The sequence below is a fragment of the Cynoglossus semilaevis genome, chromosome 20 (assembly GCF_000523025.1).
Source record: "Cynoglossus semilaevis isolate Cse_v1.0 chromosome 20, Cse_v1.0, whole genome shotgun sequence".
Lineage (NCBI taxonomy): Eukaryota > Metazoa > Chordata > Actinopteri > Pleuronectiformes > Cynoglossidae > Cynoglossus > Cynoglossus semilaevis.
In genome coordinates this window covers 218,856-236,881 of record NC_024326.1, presented here as the reverse complement: position 1 = coordinate 236,881, position 18,026 = coordinate 218,856, and the positions used below count along the sequence as shown (strand labels likewise).

At 42.2% G+C, this 18,026-nt stretch overlaps 2 protein-coding genes across 2 annotated transcripts; both read left to right on the top strand.

Annotated features, from left to right (window-relative positions):
* Window positions 1-3,953: 3,953 nt before the first annotated feature.
* Window positions 3,954-5,360, top strand: rgs5b (regulator of G protein signaling 5b). Its single transcript, XM_008333605.3, has 5 exons — window positions 3,954-4,091; window positions 4,182-4,274; window positions 4,366-4,427; window positions 4,511-4,674; window positions 4,778-5,360. Exons 1-5 carry the CDS (start codon window positions 4,048-4,050, stop codon window positions 4,952-4,954), a joined length of 540 nt encoding a protein of 179 aa, XP_008331827.1. The 5' UTR covers window positions 3,954-4,047; the 3' UTR covers window positions 4,955-5,360.
* Window positions 5,361-9,899: 4,539 nt separating this feature from the next.
* On the top strand, window positions 9,900-17,262 carry LOC103395810 (carboxyl-terminal PDZ ligand of neuronal nitric oxide synthase protein). The gene is made up of 10 exons (XM_008333604.3): window positions 9,900-10,314; window positions 11,123-11,194; window positions 12,297-12,389; window positions 12,488-12,546; window positions 12,646-12,754; window positions 14,085-14,214; window positions 14,807-14,934; window positions 15,741-15,887; window positions 15,983-16,151; window positions 16,489-17,262. The coding sequence occupies exons 1-10, from the start codon at window positions 10,210-10,212 to the stop codon at window positions 17,016-17,018; spliced, it is 1,542 nt and encodes a 513-aa protein (XP_008331826.1). The 5' UTR covers window positions 9,900-10,209; the 3' UTR covers window positions 17,019-17,262.
* The last annotated feature ends 764 nt before the right edge of the window (window positions 17,263-18,026 follow it).

Genomic DNA, 18,026 nt, shown 5'->3' with positions numbered 1-18,026 from the left:
CACTTACCTTTCACCCCCAAATGTCTAAGTGCTTGAAAATGACAAACATTTACTCTGTCGTACTTCGATAGTGGAAAGAGGAAGCAGCAGGTGTTGTTTTTCTGTCTATCCATCCATCCATGCATCCATCCATCCATCCATCCATCCATCCATCCAGGCATCCATCCATCCATCCATCCATCCATCCATCCATCTATCCATCTAGGCATCCATTCATGCATCCATCCATCGATTTATCTAATTTTGCCAATACAATTAGCTAAAATGTACAGTATAATAAAGCAGCTAAAATTACCCCCAAATTATAGAACAAAAATGTAAATTTCAAAGAATGTCAAAAAACAGATTCATACATTCCGAAAAAAGAAACCAAGCGACAAGCATCGTGTGACTGCAAAGCAGAAGAAGCAGACAGCCTTCATGACAACGATGCGTCATTTTCGTCCCGTTTCTCGTCAGCTCATTGACCCCCTGCCCCAGCGCCCCCCCTCTTCCCCCCCGACGACTATATTCCAGAATAGGATAAGCCAAATTAGTAGTGTCCATAATGAATCCCTTCAAAACATCAAAAAGTACCCAATTACCCAGAAGCCTCCCAGCATCTCACTGATCCTCGTTACCCCTGCTGCAGACCAGGGCATCGAGTGTGAAAAGTTTAGCCCCCCGTGGAGGTTTCTTTGAAAAATATTACAGTCGGATCGTTCCGAGAAGACGATCTAACCAACCACGGTCACTGGGTGCAGTCATGGCCGAGATGACTCAAGAAGACTCTCTCAGACGTACGTTGGTCATCCTCGCTGCGGCAGCAGGTGACCGGCTGCACTCTTGACTCTTAGATGCGTTTGCAGGAGCGAAGTATTTTAGGCCAGTGTCTGAGGGGAAGAAAAAAAAAAGAGAAAAATGAAGGAAACTGTTGTTCATGGACGTCTTCCAGATAAAGCCAGGGGTCAAATCATCTGGGAACTGCTGAGCCTATCTGGGAATTCCACTGTGCTGTTAACTTCCTGGCAATCAGGATTTGCCCGAGATGCGTTTCGCAATCAGGAAGCGAGAGGCGAGGGACACACTTTCACTTGGACATGTTTAATTGACCTGTCTGGACTAGCTTGATTTGATGAATACTGTTATTGTTGAAGCGCGTGTCGAAACAAACACGGTCCGAGACAAATTTAAGACCAAAAATAAGTCTATATTTGTATGATAAGTCATTGTGTGATTCCTACAAACGTCGTTCAGAATTAGATAACAAAACGGAAATAATGTAAATGATTCATTCTTTCTGTGCGGCGCCGGTCCGTGCTTTTATCCATACAAAATGGAAACTTGGCGGACCACATTTGGCCCCCGGACCTTGAGTTTGACACTATTTTCTCAGCGTTTTATGTAATAAAACATACAATAATGTCGTGCAGCGTTGGTAACTGAACTCAGTGGTTCAGTGAGACTGTGGATAAAAAGTGAATCCTCCCCAGTTTAACCACCAGGGGCTGAATCTTGAATCATATTTGATGATGAAAGAATCAACTCACATTATTAGCATTATATCTTGACTTAATTTAAATTTTAAAAAAATTGAAAAAATAAATAAATATTTAAATTTTAAAAAAATTGAAAAAAAAAATATAACAATTTACTATTCTAAAAATATTTTTTTTCTTATTCAGAAAACATGATATAAATTGTATTTTAAACAATTTCCTTCTGTTATGTGTGTTTTTCTGGGGACACGCAATTCCTACAAAATTATTGCTCGTCATTTCCCATCCTGCAAAACAGATGTCTGGGGTAAAAAAAAAAAAAAATTGCCGACTGTTAGATGTAAACCTGAGCTAGTGTTTGTTCAATAACTGCTAATGATATTTATCCGTGTGATAATTTGGGTTGTTAGATGCTGACAATGTATCTGTGCCGCTGAGCAGTTTCATTTTCCACCGACCCGTCCGTTTATCTATGTGACTGGATGAACTCTCATGTCTCATTTCCAACTTTCTCTCAAAGCCTCCTTTTTCTTTGGAAACTGTGTCAAGGACCTATTCTGCCGTTAGGCAACACAAAGCGTTAGGTTGCGTAACATCAATCCACATTAGCATTGCTAAATGACAGCCATACACCGGGAGGTGAAGAGGAGAGCTGACAATGGCAGTAACTGTCTGGGTTAGTGGGCTAGGCTTTAACAGCAACTCCAAATAGAAATCATTACAGATCCTGACTAATGACATGGTGTTATTTTGATCATTTGATTTTTTTTTTATGGTGCAATAATTTGTGTCAATTTACTTTTCTTTAATCTTTAATCCTACATCATCTGCCTTATAATATAATAAATCTTCTCACCTTTTCTCCACTTCATTGTCCTGTACAAAATGATCGCATTGTTACATTTTAAAACGTCAATTTTGCCTCATGAAAAGTCCGATTTTTTTTTTTACTATGTTGCATCGCTTCTTTCATCGCATTTTACCCGCATTTTTTTTTTTTTACATATGATGCATTTCATCTATTGGTACTGACTCTCCTATCTCTCCTGTCTATCTGTCCTATCCAATCAAATCACATCTATGTTTTCATCAGATAATTACATCACATTTCCCCCTCCCCTCATCTCTCTTCGTCATTTAGATTCCATTATTCTCTTGCTTTAAAACACTGATTCAAGTGAAGCCTTGCAGCTGCCTCTTCCCAACAGCTCCACTACACTACACCAGGAGGCCTAGCAAAAAACACTCCCTGACGAAGGAGGCTCCTACTTCCTGGTAAGAGCCTCCTCTGTCGGCGTGGCCAGTGAGCCCAGTCAAGCATATCAGACAATGCAGTGAGTTCGCTGGAAAGCGCCAGGTCACCAGGCTTCCAGCAGAGGAAGCTGTTCCTGCGCTTTAAATAGACTTCCTCCGTGTCTAATGAGTGAAAAATGAACCTCCCAGCTCAGACTAACAATGGGAACGCTCTCTCTCTCTCTCTCTCTTTAAAAGGCTATATTTGGACTTCATCCATCTATAAACAATAGTATTTTAATTTTTTTCACCATAAGGCAGTTTACAGTGTCAACAATGGCGGTCTAGACAGGTAGTAGCGCTTCTTGATGATGTTAGAAACCACGTCGCGTCATCCATTACTGTTACAGTATCAGAAACAGAATTACCAAGAATATATATTTGTATAAATAATATTTTCTAAACATTTTACAAAAGACATATTCTATATAAAAGACATATTATATTTAGTATTCGGTAAATATTGAACTGCATCGTCCGTTCAGTGAATAACCTTCCACTTTTCATTCATTGTCTATCATTCTATTATCGCTAACGCACTGTATATGTGTGTAAATACATATACGTACATATATGTGTGTATATATTTAAATATATGTATATATGTACATACATGTATGAGTATAAACAGTACGTATATATATGTATATGTATCCATACGTATATATTATAGCTGTATATATGCATATATATATTCTCAATATATATGTACATATATATTTATGTTATTCTATTTTCAAATCCCTGTTAATTCTAGCCAGCGATGTAATAATACCATAATAGTAATAAATGTGTCTTTTGTAATCCATATTCAGTGCAATATAAAAATATTCATTTATATTTCACTGTCATATAACTGATGTGGGTCATTGTGACGTTGGATACATGAGGAATGAAATCACTCTCCATTAAATATAATACGTTTGACAAAAGCCCGCAATTAGGTTATTTTCTTGTCTCACTCACTCACACACACTCACTCACTCACTCACACTCCGTCTCCCAAAGCTCTTTTGGCCAGTGGGAATTAACGGTCACTGCAAGTCTCATGCAGGATGAATTCGCCAGTAGTCAGGAAGTTGTGTGGAAAAAGTCCGCCGAGGTGTTTCTTCATCCTCCCACTCGACGAAGCCCATTGGCCGGGAGATGTGACATCACAGTGTGGGCTGCGCTATAAAGTGTCCCTCTCCGTGCGGAGAAGGGCAGACCAAGCTGAGGCTAAGAACAGAGCTCTGTGACTGATACTTCAGGAAGGAGCCCTCTGGGAATATTCACCATGTGCAGAGGACTGGAAGCACTTCCGATCACCTGCCTGGAGAGGTGAGACTCCAAACACGAACGCCGCAAAGATGTGTTTATGTGACTTATTTGCGACAGCTCTGGTAACATTTCCTTCTTTAATCTGCACAGGGCAAAGGAGCTGAAAGCTCTCATCGGAAGTTTGCTCCTGAAGTCGGATCACATCACCGGCACGGGGCAGTTCAAGAGGTGCGACAAACCCAGGTGACACAAAACCCCACCATTCATTCTGCGTTTTCTGAAGAAATCAAATCCCCAAAACAGGAAACTGACGGTTGTTTTTCAAATTCTGCAGGTTGAACTGCGACAATCCTCCCGAATGGAAAGAGTCCTTTGAAAAGCTGCTGTCCAGCCAAAGTAAGTAGGACTCGTGTGTGTGAAAACATACGTGTCTGGGAGCTGAGAAGGTACTGACTCCCGTCTCCCGCTTCTGTCTCTAGGTGGGCTGTGCTTATTCAGAGTGTTCCTCGTGTCGGAATTCAGCGAGGAAAACATTGCCTTCTACCTGGCTTGCGAGGACTACCGAGCAACCAAACCTTCAAAGCTGTCCACGAAGGCGAAGAAAATCTATGATGAGTTCATCGGAGCGGAGGCGCCCAGAGAGGTAAATGATTCGCGACAAAGCGTGAAGACATTTGTCCTGTTAGCTTTGTACAGTTGTCCACACCGTTGTTGTCCCGATGTTCACGTCTTCTGTTCCTCCCCAGGTCAATCTGGACCACGCGACAAAAGCCATCACCAAGGAGCTGCTGGAGAACCCCAGCCGGTCGTCCTTCGACCTGGCCCAGTCCAAAATCTACGCCCTGATGGAGAAGGACTGCTACCCTCGCTTCCTCAAGTCCTCCACGTATCTGGAGCTCTGCAGAAAGTCCAAGACGGGATAAGAACCGTAGGGGGCCCCCGGGACTCCTCGGATCCAACCACGCTCCTCGAAGGCATCGGACGCAACGGCCCGAGACCGAAGAAGGTCGCGGCGCCGTCGATGTCTCGATCCAAGGGGGGTTTCGCGTGAAGGCGTCGTCGACGTCGCAGAGTCAAGCACTGGCGAGAGTCCGAGCTCGACGCTGGACAAGAGCCGAAGGAGGCGTACTTGAACATGAACTCGAGAAATGACACACACACACACACACACCAACAACCAAAACTACCACTGGAAGACATGTCCACGGCATAGCTGTTTATTTATTTATTTATTTATGAAGTGAATTTTTACTACCTGAATGTTCCGTTTTCTACGTGTTAATCTGAAGTACTGTACCGACGGGTGGGGGCGGGGGGTGGGGGACGAAGTGAATAAAAGTTTTTACCTCAAACTCAAATGGAGACGTTCATTTTTTTTTTTCCCACATGGAAAAATCACACTTGCGACTTAAGCTGCAAACTCACTCCTTCCACTTCACACGTAGGTGAAGGGTTCAATTCCAGGGGCAGGCAGTGGAAGGCATGTGGAGTGTCTGCTCACACTGCCGCTGACCAATCCCTGTCCCCGTCCGGTATCACGTAAAAAATCTGAAAGAATCTCGAAGGCTTTAGTATTCAGTACATTCAGAGGGGTGTCAAACATAAGGCCCGTGGGCCAAAAGTGGCCCGCTCGGTTGTTCAATCCGGCCCGCTGGATGAATTTTGACAAACGCTCCATGTACGGTTTGTTTTATTAAATAGATATATTTTCTAATGTACTTTAACGTCTTTGCATGCTAACTAATGGGAATTGTCTCACATTTGTATTTCTTAAAAAAAAAAATTTTAAAAATTGCTTAAAGTAAGGGTGTCAAACATAGGGCCCGCGGGCCAAAACCTGCCCGCGCGAGCGTTCAATACGGCCCGCTTGATCATTTTGAAACACGTCATATTCTTAATATAAAATTATATTAAATTTCACGGCTTAAAATGTAAGATTAAATTTCTTCGGAAAAAAAAAAAAAAGCCACAGAACAAAGGTGTGTGAAATTATTCCGAGGAACGTCTGGGTTCGAGGTCAGTTTCTATGGCGACGACGAACCTCCATGGGTGTCTTTGTTTACCGCCTCAGCCTCCACTCAGCCTTTGAGCCACGGCGGCAGCAGATCCGTCCGATCGCTCCGCAAACCTTTTCCCTTCTGATTCAGTCCGTCATCATCGCAGCTCATCTCTGCCCACGCGTTCCTTCACGTAGCAACCGTCTCCTGACTAAACCCTGGGCCTCTAAAGAGCTGAGGGCAAATTCATTAAAGGCACTGTCACAGCGGAGGGAAACAACAGCCTACGCCACACATATTTCCCCCCCCACTAGTGATGAGTAATGATTCTCCTGAACCTTGTGAAGAAACAAGAATTTTTAATCTCGCGTCCAGCGTAGTGTAACATACAATATTTGTGCTCATTTTTAAAAATGAGTTTGAATGGCAAAGAAACTGTAGTATATATATATAATATAATATATAATATATAGTAAATCAGGGGTGTCAAACATACGGCCCGTGGCCCAAAACCAGTCCACTAAGGGGTTCAATCCGGTCCGCTTGATTAATTTTAAGAAGTGAAGAAATTCGCACTTCACGTCAAAATATATTTCATTAAATATGAATATTTTCTAATATACTTCTACCGCAGGAAAACAACGGGGGGAATAAACCATTTTCTTATTGTTATTTATTTATAATTATGTTATGATTGTACCGGTCCGTCCCACTTGACGCCTAATCAGGCCGTATGTGTCCCCCGAACCAAGATGAGTTTCACAACCTTGGGATAAATCTTTTAGTGTAGCTTTTTAGCAATTTTAGCGTTAGCTATAAGTTAGCGATAATTCATAGCAAAACAAATAGCTGGATTCTAGCTATTAGGATTAACCTCCAAATATGTAGATAGAGTAAATTGCCAGCTGCTAAAAACGCGTTCACGATTTTTTTTTTTTTTTTTTATAAAAAGTGAAAAACTAAACACAACCTTCTCCAAGTCTTACTGCAGGCCTTAGACTCAGGACATTAGAAAAAAACATTGCGAAATCCTCTGTTTGATCAAGTGACTTCATACTCTCCTGAAACCATGCAGGATTATGTGTCAGCGCCAGCACGACCCACACCTGGATGACTTTCGTGGAAGAGGCGTTAGCCCTGGAGTGGGTTTGTGTGCGATTGACGCTGAGCGTCTGTGAATCACGGATCCGTCTTTAATGACAGGTGACATTGTGATATGGAGTTCAACTCGATTTGAGTGGTGTATTAACAAAGAGATGTTGCCAAGGTGACCAGGTTACCGAGGTAACAGGCCCCGGGGCTGAGCGCCGCCGTCTTCCTCAAATACGGAAACAAAGAATTCAAATTCCACATTGAAAAGGAAACTCGTTTTCACTCGTTTTTAATGCTTGAATCACTACATCATCATCAGCATAAATACATTTTTTTTTCTTTAGTATTTATACATCCTTTTTTCCTTCGTTGACGTTGCCGTTGACGTTGAGGTTGTTCTTCCTGTTTTTTGTTTTTCTGCTTTCTCGGAGGTTAAAAACAGTATCAGCCGGGGACGAAGTTATAAATAGTGAATGTTATTGTTATAAATAAAATGGGAAACACCCTGGACTTGTTCTTGGCCCACTCTTAGTGTCAGTCTACATTCATTCCTGGAGTTTATCGGCTAAACACGACGGCGTTTACCCAACGGAATGACTCAGTGGTTTCACTAATGCACGGCTCGACTCTGTGTTGACTTTCAATGAAAACACACACAAAAAAAAATCGGATCCAGAACTGACACCGCGCCATCCTTGATCAAAATTTTTATTTTTTTTTAATAATATTTTTTTCTGTAAAAAACCTCTTCTGATTAACTCACAAATTAATTCTATTGTAATATTGCAATAATAATATATATTTTTTAATGTTTATATGTGTTCAATAAAAATTATAAAATTATAATGTCACATCAAATATGCAATATTTTTTATCCGGATAAAACAGTAAATTCCAAAGAGTTATTTATCAAAACATCATCTAGTAGTAACGTTTATACATCTTGCGTCATTAGAAAAAAAAAATATATTTTTATAAATTAATCAAGCGTTTTTATCACGTTTGTTGAATAAGGGTTAGAAAAGGGGAGAAAAAAAACAAAACAATATATCACAAATATATCACTTTTTATGTTTTGTTTATTTGTTCCCAAAACTATAGAATGTAAGTGGAGTTTGACTGAAATGTTGGTGAGAAAATAGTGAACTTGAAAAGAACCGGGACATTAATCAGATGCAAATGGAGCGCACGATAAACAGCCTCGGATTTAACGAGGTTTATGAAGTCCTTTGAAGGGAACTTGAAGATGTTCGGATGGACCAGTTCATGGAGAGTTGAACCGGGCAGCCATCAACCACGCACGTTGCTAGCTTAGCGCTAAATTAGCACTAAATGTCGATTAAAAAGCTCCAAAATACCATGTTTTGATGCAAAGAAGTATAAATATTCACATTTAATGAAATATCATTTGAAAAAAAAACATCACGGACATGATGTCAGAATTAATCAAATGGGCCGGAATAAACCCTCGTTCACATTTAATGAAATATCATTTGACATGATGTCAGAATTAATCAAACGGGCCGGAATAAACCCTCCGGCGGGCCGGTTTTGGTCCGCGGGCCGTATGTTTGGCATCCGTGCTTTAACCTGGGCTCATTAATAACAACCGGGCGAAAACATGGCAAAAACGAGTCATTATCGACGCATCATTGAGAACACTTGGAGCCTGTACTCACTGTACACGACTACTGACGTTTTTTTTTTTTCCAATAGAAGCCATTGCTGTGTAAACATCTGAAAACGGTGTCAACAGCCACTCTCGCAGCTTGAACCAGGTTGGCAAATGCCTGTGAAAACGGTAGGGAAGCAGGAACTGGACGCACCAGGCCAGACGTTAAACACACATTGGATATTACAATATCTCTGTGATTTCCAGAGAACAAATTGTTCCTGGGAAACGTGTGCTTAACAAAACTAAATTGTTGTTCTTCCTTCGAAGAAGAAGAAAAAAAAAACAAACCTGCAACAGACTGCCTTACAAGGGCAGCCTGTTTAATCATGCTTAAATGACCAGAACACACATGTTTTTAATGTGAAAAAAAAAAACAAAAACAAAACTGCCATCACATTTTTATCTCGCGCACCTCCTAGTGGCAGCTCTGTGCATCTGTACCCAACTGTTAGAGCAGTAATAAGTGAAAGGAAGGCGAATATAGAGTGCAAGTTAAATTTGCATCATACGTTGATTGTTAGATTAATCAGATTAATGCAGGGGTGTCAAATATACGGCACGCGGGCCAAAACCGGCCCGCTAGGTTGTTCAATCCGGCCCGCTTGATGAATTTTGAAAATAAAAAAGCAAAAAAAAGCACGTTTAGGATATTTTTTGTAAAATTATATTTCACGGAATATACATAATAATATAATAATTACATATATTATCTAATACATTAATGCATGAAAAAATTTGAAAAAAAATGATTTAGTGTTATTGCTACTTAATTAGGTTATGATTGTACAATATATTATGATATATTTATACATACATATATACATACACATAATGTAAATAGTAGTCCACAGGAAAGCTCAGCAGCTTGTTCCCTGTGAAGCCACTAGATGTCACACGACACCCACACGACAGGTGGAGCTGCTGCTGCATCCTCCTCCTCCTCCACTCATTTAAATGTTTTTTTTATTTATTTTTTTATAAATAACCAAGTCTCTGTTTCTCTTTGATGACCTCACACTCTGAGCCATCAATCAATTAATCAATAAATATATTGTGCGTCTCCAGAAACACCCGTCGTGCGTCATCGGGACCGCGTCAGCTCGCACCGTGAAGTAACGAGCGTGGTGAGCGCGCGCACACAGATCTCCCCCCCAAAGCCGTCCACCCGCCTCACACACACACAGAGAGACCACACAATCGATCCGTCTCGACCCGGAGCGCGTCCACCCGGATGACCCTGCGGAGTGACGCGTCTCACCGTTGACGGTGCGCGAGGGAGCAGCGGAAGCGGCGGTGCAGGAGATGGACGCGTTTGTTGTTGTCGTCTGCAGCTCCGTGTCGGTGCTGGGGTAAGACACGGTAAAACCAGCAACAACTGAGAAGAAGAAGAAGAAGAAGAACCGTCGTTGGAGCGATGCCGGGCGTTACCAAGTACAATTTGGTGGACGACGTGCACGATCTGAGGATCCCCATGCACAACGAGGAGGTGTTCAAACACGGGGTCTCCTTCGAGGCGAAGGTAGGAACCTCGGTGGAGACTTCCATTCATTCGCACCGTGCACTGAACGTATCCGAGTTCAGTCAACTTTAAATAACCTCGTAGCGTTTTTCCTCGATCTGCAAATACGATACGATGCACGATCATTTACAACGCCTTCACCTAATTTTTTTTTTTTTTTTTTTGCCAGTCTCTTTACAGCTTTGGACATGTTATGTTGTGTTATGTTTCATTCATTCATTCAATGGAACTGCGCCCTCTATGGGGTAACCTTTGTATAAAGGGGAACAGTTTAAAAAAAAAAAAATTAACAAAAAATAAATAAAAACAAAACAAAACAAAAAGCTTCTAGATGCATACTTATGTGAAAATATGAATTTTCCCCGCGTACCACTAGAGAGCACTCGTACCACAGTTTGAGAACCACTGACCTTTACAGTATAGAGCAGTAGAAGAAAAAATATTAGATAATTTAGTACAACTCATTTTGGGTCAGGGGTCATGTCAAGTGGGCCGGACCAGTACGATCATAACATAATTAAGTATTTCTCCTTTGTTTTCCTGCAATTAAGTTCACATTTATTAGAAAACCTTCATATAAATAAATAAATATAATTTGACGAAACATCGTCAACAGGAGGTGTTTGTGCATTTTTCTATTTTTTTTTCACTTTCGTAATTCATCAAGCGGGCCGGATTGAACGCCCCGGCGGGCCGATTTTGGCCCGCGGGCCGTATGTTCGACACCTGTGATTATTTAGCTGAATCTGCAGATGACAAATTCGTACGACGACATCGCATCGACTTTAACCTCTCTCGCATTTCGCAGTACATCGGCAGTCTGGAGGTGGGACGTCCTGGGAGTCGGATGGAGATAGTCGCCGCGATGAGGAGGATTAGAGTAAGACGTTTTCTCTCTCTCCCTCTCCTGGTCCCTCTCTCTTGTTTGTTCTTTTCACCTTGTGTACTTTTCTCATAAGATGTCTTGCTCTCCTCCACCTCCTCCTCCTCCTCCTCCTCCTGCTCTTCGTCCTCCTGCATAAATCACCGGTCCTGGCTGAAAACCACACTCTGGGCAGATTCTCTGGTGCTGTCAGCAGTGGTTTAAATCACAGCAGGATTCATAAGGCACCGTGTACTTTATGACCCGGGGAGTGACACAGCACGCGGCTTTATATTTGTCATCCTATTAGACCAACCTATAGCCTCCTTGTAATTTTTCAAGGCCAACCGCCGCGTTTGGAAATACAGCACTGCAACATCTTTTCATTAACCCTCCCCGGTCGGCGGTGTGGTCTTGGACAGAAAGCACGTCGCAGAGACGGATTTAGCTTTTTATCAGCTCTGGGATCTAATCTAACATCCCAAGTGACTGTGTCACTCGAGGTTCAGCCCCGACCTAAGATCTTAATCCGAAAGATTTGTGCACAGTGTCGGGATATTGATTTACTCTTGCCCTGCATTTGTGTGATTTTTTTTTGTTTTGTTTTGATTTTTATCTCCAAATAATTTCAGTTTTTTTTTACCAGGCAAACAAGCCTATTTATTAACACGTGAAATTACATGGTTGTGGGAGGCTCCGTCATGGTTTGGGGGCTGCATTTCTGTATTTCTGCCAGATCATCTGGTCACAAATGTACCTATAAAGTAGTAAACATACCTGACTCTATGTCACTCAGCTACGCTAACACAGTGCTAACATCTGACTTACGCCGGGGAGCCATAATGAAGGGCAATGTAGCGAATGTAGCGCGATCCGTTGCATAGGATACAACGTAAGCAAAGATGTCTCCCGCGTGAAGATGTAGTTGCGAAATTTGTTCTTTAGGTCACATCATCTGGGCGAAACCCAAGCATTGATAGCGCCCGCTATCGGGTTATCATTATGGGAAGAAAAAACCAAAAATCGATTCATAGCGATATTGCGTAATTAAGCTAATATCGGCCGATAATATCGGTTGGCAGCTACGTATTTTACGTGACGGTTATTCTTCCTTTGACAGTACGAATTCAAGCTGAAGAACATCAAGAAAAAGAAAGTCAACATCGTGGTGTCCACTGATTACATCAAAGTGCTTTTACGCAAGAAAAAGAAGGTCAGTGTTACAGGCTACACGGAACGTTTTCGCATTTCCGCCGACGCTTCACTCACATCACGGAGGATTTTTTTTTTTTTTCTCTTTTGTTGGGTCAGAGAAAAGGAAGTTCGTGGGATGAAAGTACCTTCTTGGTGGCAGAGGATCCAATCTACAGGTAAGAAATCCAGAGATTCCGAAGTTTTTAATCACTAGTTAAGGGTCTTGGAAGAACAAAAAGGCACATTTGTGAAATCATCATTTTTTCCCTCCGCAGGATTTTCTACGTCTCACATGACGCTCAAGACCTGAAGATCTTCAGTTACATAGCGAGAGATGGACAGAACAACGTGTTCCGCTGTTACGTGTTCAAGTCCAAGAGGAAGGTAGGTTTCTGTTTCATGAAAAAAAATATACGAAAAAAAAAGAATGACTAATCTGAGTACGAGGTGACGATGCTGATGTACTTTTGAGGATTTTACTGCAGAGCTGTGTATCAGTGTGTACTGTGTAGCCTGTCTGTTTTTTTTCTTCCCTCTGTGTCTCGCCAACTTCATTTCTGAAAAGCACTATTTGGCGGTCACTGATAGGTCAGTGGATGCAGGGTGGCCTGTTGTTTACTGGAACAACTTGCTGATTGGATGTACTGTTTTTTTTTGCTAAAACGGGGTTGTCAGACATATGGCTCGTGGGCCAAAATCAGCCCTCTAGGAGGTTTAATCCGGCCCGCCTGATGAATTTTGAATGTTAAAAAAAATACGCAAACACTTCATGACGTTTTCTCAATTGATATTTCATTAAATAATTATATTTTTAATATACAGATACCGTATTTTCCGGACCATAAGTCGCCCTTCTTTTCATCCTTTGGCTGGGTTTGCGACTTATATTTTAAAATATATAATTTCACGTTCGTTATTTTCACACTGACAGCCACTAGAGGGCACTCTAGAGGATTTTTTTTTTTTTTATCATTGCTCCTTGTAGCCCATCAGGGATTTTTTTTCTTTTTTACTTGACATTTTCACGCAAGATTAAGGTGTGGAGAGGTTGAGGGAAAAGAATCAATTTCATAACTGTTCTTGGTTTTCCCCTTTTCCCATTTGTTATGATGGAGTACACTGAAGCATCAGCAACTCTGAGATATTGACTCAGGCGCCCACAGATCGGTTAATGTTCCAGGAGGCTGATAGCTGTATTAAATATTAAAGGCAAACTTTAATGAAAATGAGAACGTGAGGAATAAAGACTCAGCAAACTCTGCAAAACAAAGACAAAGAATGAAAGCAGGAAAGCTATTGTTAACCATAGGCGACAAAATGTTCACGCATTTTCTTAGAAAGATAAGAGAAATAAGCGTATTTTTGAATAAAAATATATTTTTGCACGTATACATCATCAGGAACACCGCAGCACCCTACCAAACAAAAATCTCACAAAAAGTATATGTGATGAAATATAATAATATTCCAGTTTAAATGTACTAAAAATGTACTCCCGTTTAGTTGAAGACAACACTGATATACCGGCAGGAATTGAAGAAAGGGACTGACAAAGATCTTCTTCAACAGCTCTGATTATCTTTTCTTAGATTTTATAACCATCTGCTGCCACCTAGTGGAAGAGGATTGAATTGTTCTGCCTGTCACGCATTGACGAACAAAGAAAAAAATATTTGCAATAAATAAATAACCAACCTGTATTCAACCCGTCCAGTCTCAGGCCGTGAGGATTGTGAGGACGGTGGGTCAGGCGTTCGACGTGTGTCACCAGCTGACTCTGCAGCAGAAAGACGACGAAAAGGACGAGGAGGACGGAAAGGACGAACAGTCGGAGGCTCCGTCGGGTTAGCAACACACACACACACAAACCTGCTCTTTGTCTTTTCTGCGCACACGCGCTAACATCCGACGACAAGCTGTCATTACGCAAACGGTAGACCTTTCTGTGGTTCACTTTGACTGCTGATAGGTTGGAGGGAATTGTGCAGAAAACAGTTCAACTAAGACAGGGCTGGCAAACATATGGTCCGCGGGCCAAAACCGGCTCGCTAGGACAGTGTTTCCTAAACTTATTTTCCAGGGACCCATATGTTAAAAGTCACAAACATTCGCGACCCAAGTCAATAGACATTATTCGTAAACTCCTAGGAAACATGATGCGAGACGACCCAAAAAAAAACCCACCTGAGGGTCGCGACCCAGCCTTTGGGAAACAATGCACTAGAGGGTTTAATCCAGCCCTTATGTTCAGGATCTTTTTTTTTTCAATAAATATGAATATTTTTCTATAGTATTTATCTCTATATATGTATATTTATTCATAGGTAATCTTTATGATCTTTAGCTAAGATCGCTGCAGCTGCCTTCACCGCCTCTAGACACAGCATCTTGTTGACTGTACAGAGCTAAATAAGTGCTCCGTGTGTGTGTTTACAGGAAAGAAGAGGTCTGCACCGACGGAGGACACTGACCTTGAAGCCACCACGGAGGAGAGCATTGATTGCGTCTCTTCGTCAGACCTTGAGAAGAGCAGGAAGGATGATGCCGTCAGGAACGCCGCGGAGGTAGCGCACTCCCATCATTTCCAGTTTGTCACGCGGCGCGGCGCGATTCAAGGATCTCGCTTCGTTAAAATTGCATCGCCGTGAATCCGCCGCTTTGAGGTGGGAATTTTGAAGGTTGGCAGCCTCGCGGTTTCATGACACACGGTGATGCAAGGCAGGGTAATTTAAGGAATAGCCTGACAGTTCTTCACAAAAAAAAAAGAATTTTGTTGATTCACCATACCCTATATCATATTTATTTTAGTTAGTGGTTTGTGCCAAAACATACTCTCAGAATTATTCAAAAACTTTCACTTCATGGTATTCAATATCCAGAGGGTCTCAATTGTGGTTTTGTCAGTAATATCGTAGTACATATAGCACATTTTGCAGTTCCCCACTGATTGAGTGGGGACATATATGTATATATATATATATGTATATATTTTCAAACATATATATACATATATTTTCATATATGTATGTATATATGTATGTATATATGTGTATATATGTGTATATATGTATATATGTATGTATATGTATATATGTATGTATATATATATGTATACTGTATATGTATGTGTATATATATGTATATGTGTATGTGTATATATACATATTTGTCCTCTTCCCTGGAGGCATAAAATGAATTGAAAAATGCATTCTGGGAAAACATTATTCCCATATTGTGACTGCATTATTCCCCTGCACTTTTTCTTCCTCTCCCTCACCGACCACCTGTCGTAGCCAGATGAGCGATCGCCGGTTTATGTGAAACTTTGAGAACTACGTGACAGTCACAGTTTCTCTCCTGTCGGCCGCAGGTGTCTGACAGCCTGTCTCCCATCCTCGGAGCCTGCGTTACAGCTCCGTTGACGGCAGATGCTCCCTCCTCCGCGGAGCACGAGGTCCAGCTGCTCCACAAACAGCTGCAGCAGCAGGAGCAGCAGGCACTGGCAGCTGCGGCACAGGTAGGCCGATTCCACGTCACACGTTAACACTTGATAACACTTGACATGAGTGGCCTAAAAGTACTTGCGCGTGGTGCTGCTTTGTCCTTCTTCAGGTCCATGTGCTCCAGGAGCAGCTGTCGGTGGAGGTGTCCGCACGCAACGAAGCCCAAGCTCGAGTGCAGAGGCTGCTGCAGCAGAACACCGACCTGCTGCAACACATTTCCCTGCTGGTCAAACAGATACAGGAGCTGGAGCTCAAAGCCTCAGGCCGGTTGACGTCCAGTGAGTGCGGGGGGGAAAAAAAAAGAAAAAAAGTCTCCGGTTGACGTCCAGTGAGTGCGGGGGGAAAGAAAAAAAATCGATATCTTTCTCTACTTGCTTCGTGTCTTCCAGAATAAACATTAGATCATTTTTTATTTGCAAATGAATCTTTCACCCTCCTAAAGATTCCTCAGCTTCTCAACCACCTGTGCCAAGCAATTATTATCCCCTGGCCGCTTCCTCAGGAGGTTCACTGCTGCTCGCTTTTTTTTGCAATTAGCACGTTCTGCCAATGAAATGATAAACCATCAGATTTCCCCTCATCTTATCCTAATAATGTCTTTTTTTCTCTCTCCAGTGGGCTCACAGGACAGTCTCCTGGAGATCACTTTCCGAGCCCGACCCTCCCAGCAGAACTCCCTCACACCTTCGTCATCTATCGACCCTGTTGCTTCTCGATCTCAGCTCCAGATCAGTGACACTCCCTGGGTTTCCACGCTGCCCGGGCCTTATTCCCCAGGTACCACCGGTCCAGACTCCAGCCCTCTGAGTCTAAGCGGCAGCAGCAGCGGCGGCGTTCGTTTCGAACGTTTCCGTTTTTCCTCCCGTGCTCCGGACATCCAGGAGCAGGGCCGGGACTTGGGGGAGACCCCGAGCGACGGAGGCCCGGACGAGATCTCGCTGCTCGGGCAGCAGGTGCTCGGAGCCCTGGAGCTCCTACGGTTCAGAGAGTCGGGGATCGGGTCGGAGTACGAGTCGAACACCGACGAGAGCGACGATCGGGACAGCTGGGGAGCGGGCGAGGGCGCCGACGGGGGGGCGCGGCTCTCCAACGTGATGAATTCGGAGAGTCCGTCGGACTGTTTAGGGGAGGAGATGGCCGTGTAGAGGTGCTTTGATGTCAGTGTCCTGTTCCGATCGGAAACGGAGTGAAAAGGTTTTATTTGCAGGTATCGCGTAACCTGCATGGCGTCTTACGTACAAGTGTTGTCGTTGTTGAGTTACAGCGGTGGTTCCCTAACTAGCTCGAGGACAAAATGTTGTCTGTCTGCGTGTGTGTGTGTGTATGTGTGTTTTAGCTGACTTTGAAAATTAGAATGAGAAGAAAAGAGTCTGTTATATAAGAGCCAATTATTGTAAAATTAGAATGAGAAGAAAAGAGTCTGAAAAGAGCCAATTATTGCGCACTTTAAATTCTGCTTGTCAGGTTAATTATCCGTCGAGCCGAAGAAGGCGTTCACGATGGCTGTAGACGCATAAGTGGCTACGGCCTTCAGCAGAGGTGGGAAAAGTACTAAAAAAAATGTAATCAAGTAAAAGTATCTTTACTTTGCTTCAATTCTACTCAAGTAAAAGTACCCATCTAAAATGTACTACAATGAGTAAAAGTAAAAAAAAAATACTTTGAGTAAAAGTTACTTAGTTACATTACATTACTTGATACAAAAAAAGGACGAGGCATACATCCAATCGGCCACTAGTTGTTTTTTATAAACAGAGCAAACTAAGTGAAATTATTCTTTTATTTTAGTTATGAAATCTGTACGATATTTATTGGAGCTTTAAACCGGACTAGCATACAACTCTTAGCCTAGCTCGTACTAAATAAAGGACCACAGAATGACTGGGCAAAATGTTCATTGCGGACCAGAAGCTAGTATGTTGTTTTGCTGTTAGCAAGCAAGCCACTGTCTACAGATACCCGCAAATATTTTAAAAAAAAATTATTAAAAAAAAAAAAAAAACACAATTAAATTAATAAATTCGTTGGTGCTGTCCGTAGGTTTTCGGGATTTTCATTTTTTTTTCTCTGCTTCTGCTTCTCTTACGTACACCTTAGACGGCGTGTCCCTGCGTGTCAGCATGTGTGTGTGCGTTTGTGTGTGTGTGTGTGTG

Coding starts and splice junctions, on each gene's coding strand:
- rgs5b (XM_008333605.3), top strand. CDS start 4,048: ATGTGCAGAGGACTGGAAGCACTTCCGATCACCTGCCTGGAGAG. Junction 4,092..4,181: donor CCGATCACCTGCCTGGAGAG/GTGAGACTCCAA, acceptor TAATCTGCACAG/GGCAAAGGAGCTGAAAGCTC. Junction 4,428..4,510: donor AAAGCTGCTGTCCAGCCAAA/GTAAGTAGGACT, acceptor TTCTGTCTCTAG/GTGGGCTGTGCTTATTCAGA.
- LOC103395810 (XM_008333604.3), top strand. CDS start 10,210: ATGCCGGGCGTTACCAAGTACAATTTGGTGGACGACGTGCACGATCTG. Junction 12,390..12,487: donor TTTTACGCAAGAAAAAGAAG/GTCAGTGTTACA, acceptor TTGTTGGGTCAG/AGAAAAGGAAGTTCGTGGGA. Junction 15,888..15,982: donor CACTGGCAGCTGCGGCACAG/GTAGGCCGATTC, acceptor GTCCTTCTTCAG/GTCCATGTGCTCCAGGAGCA.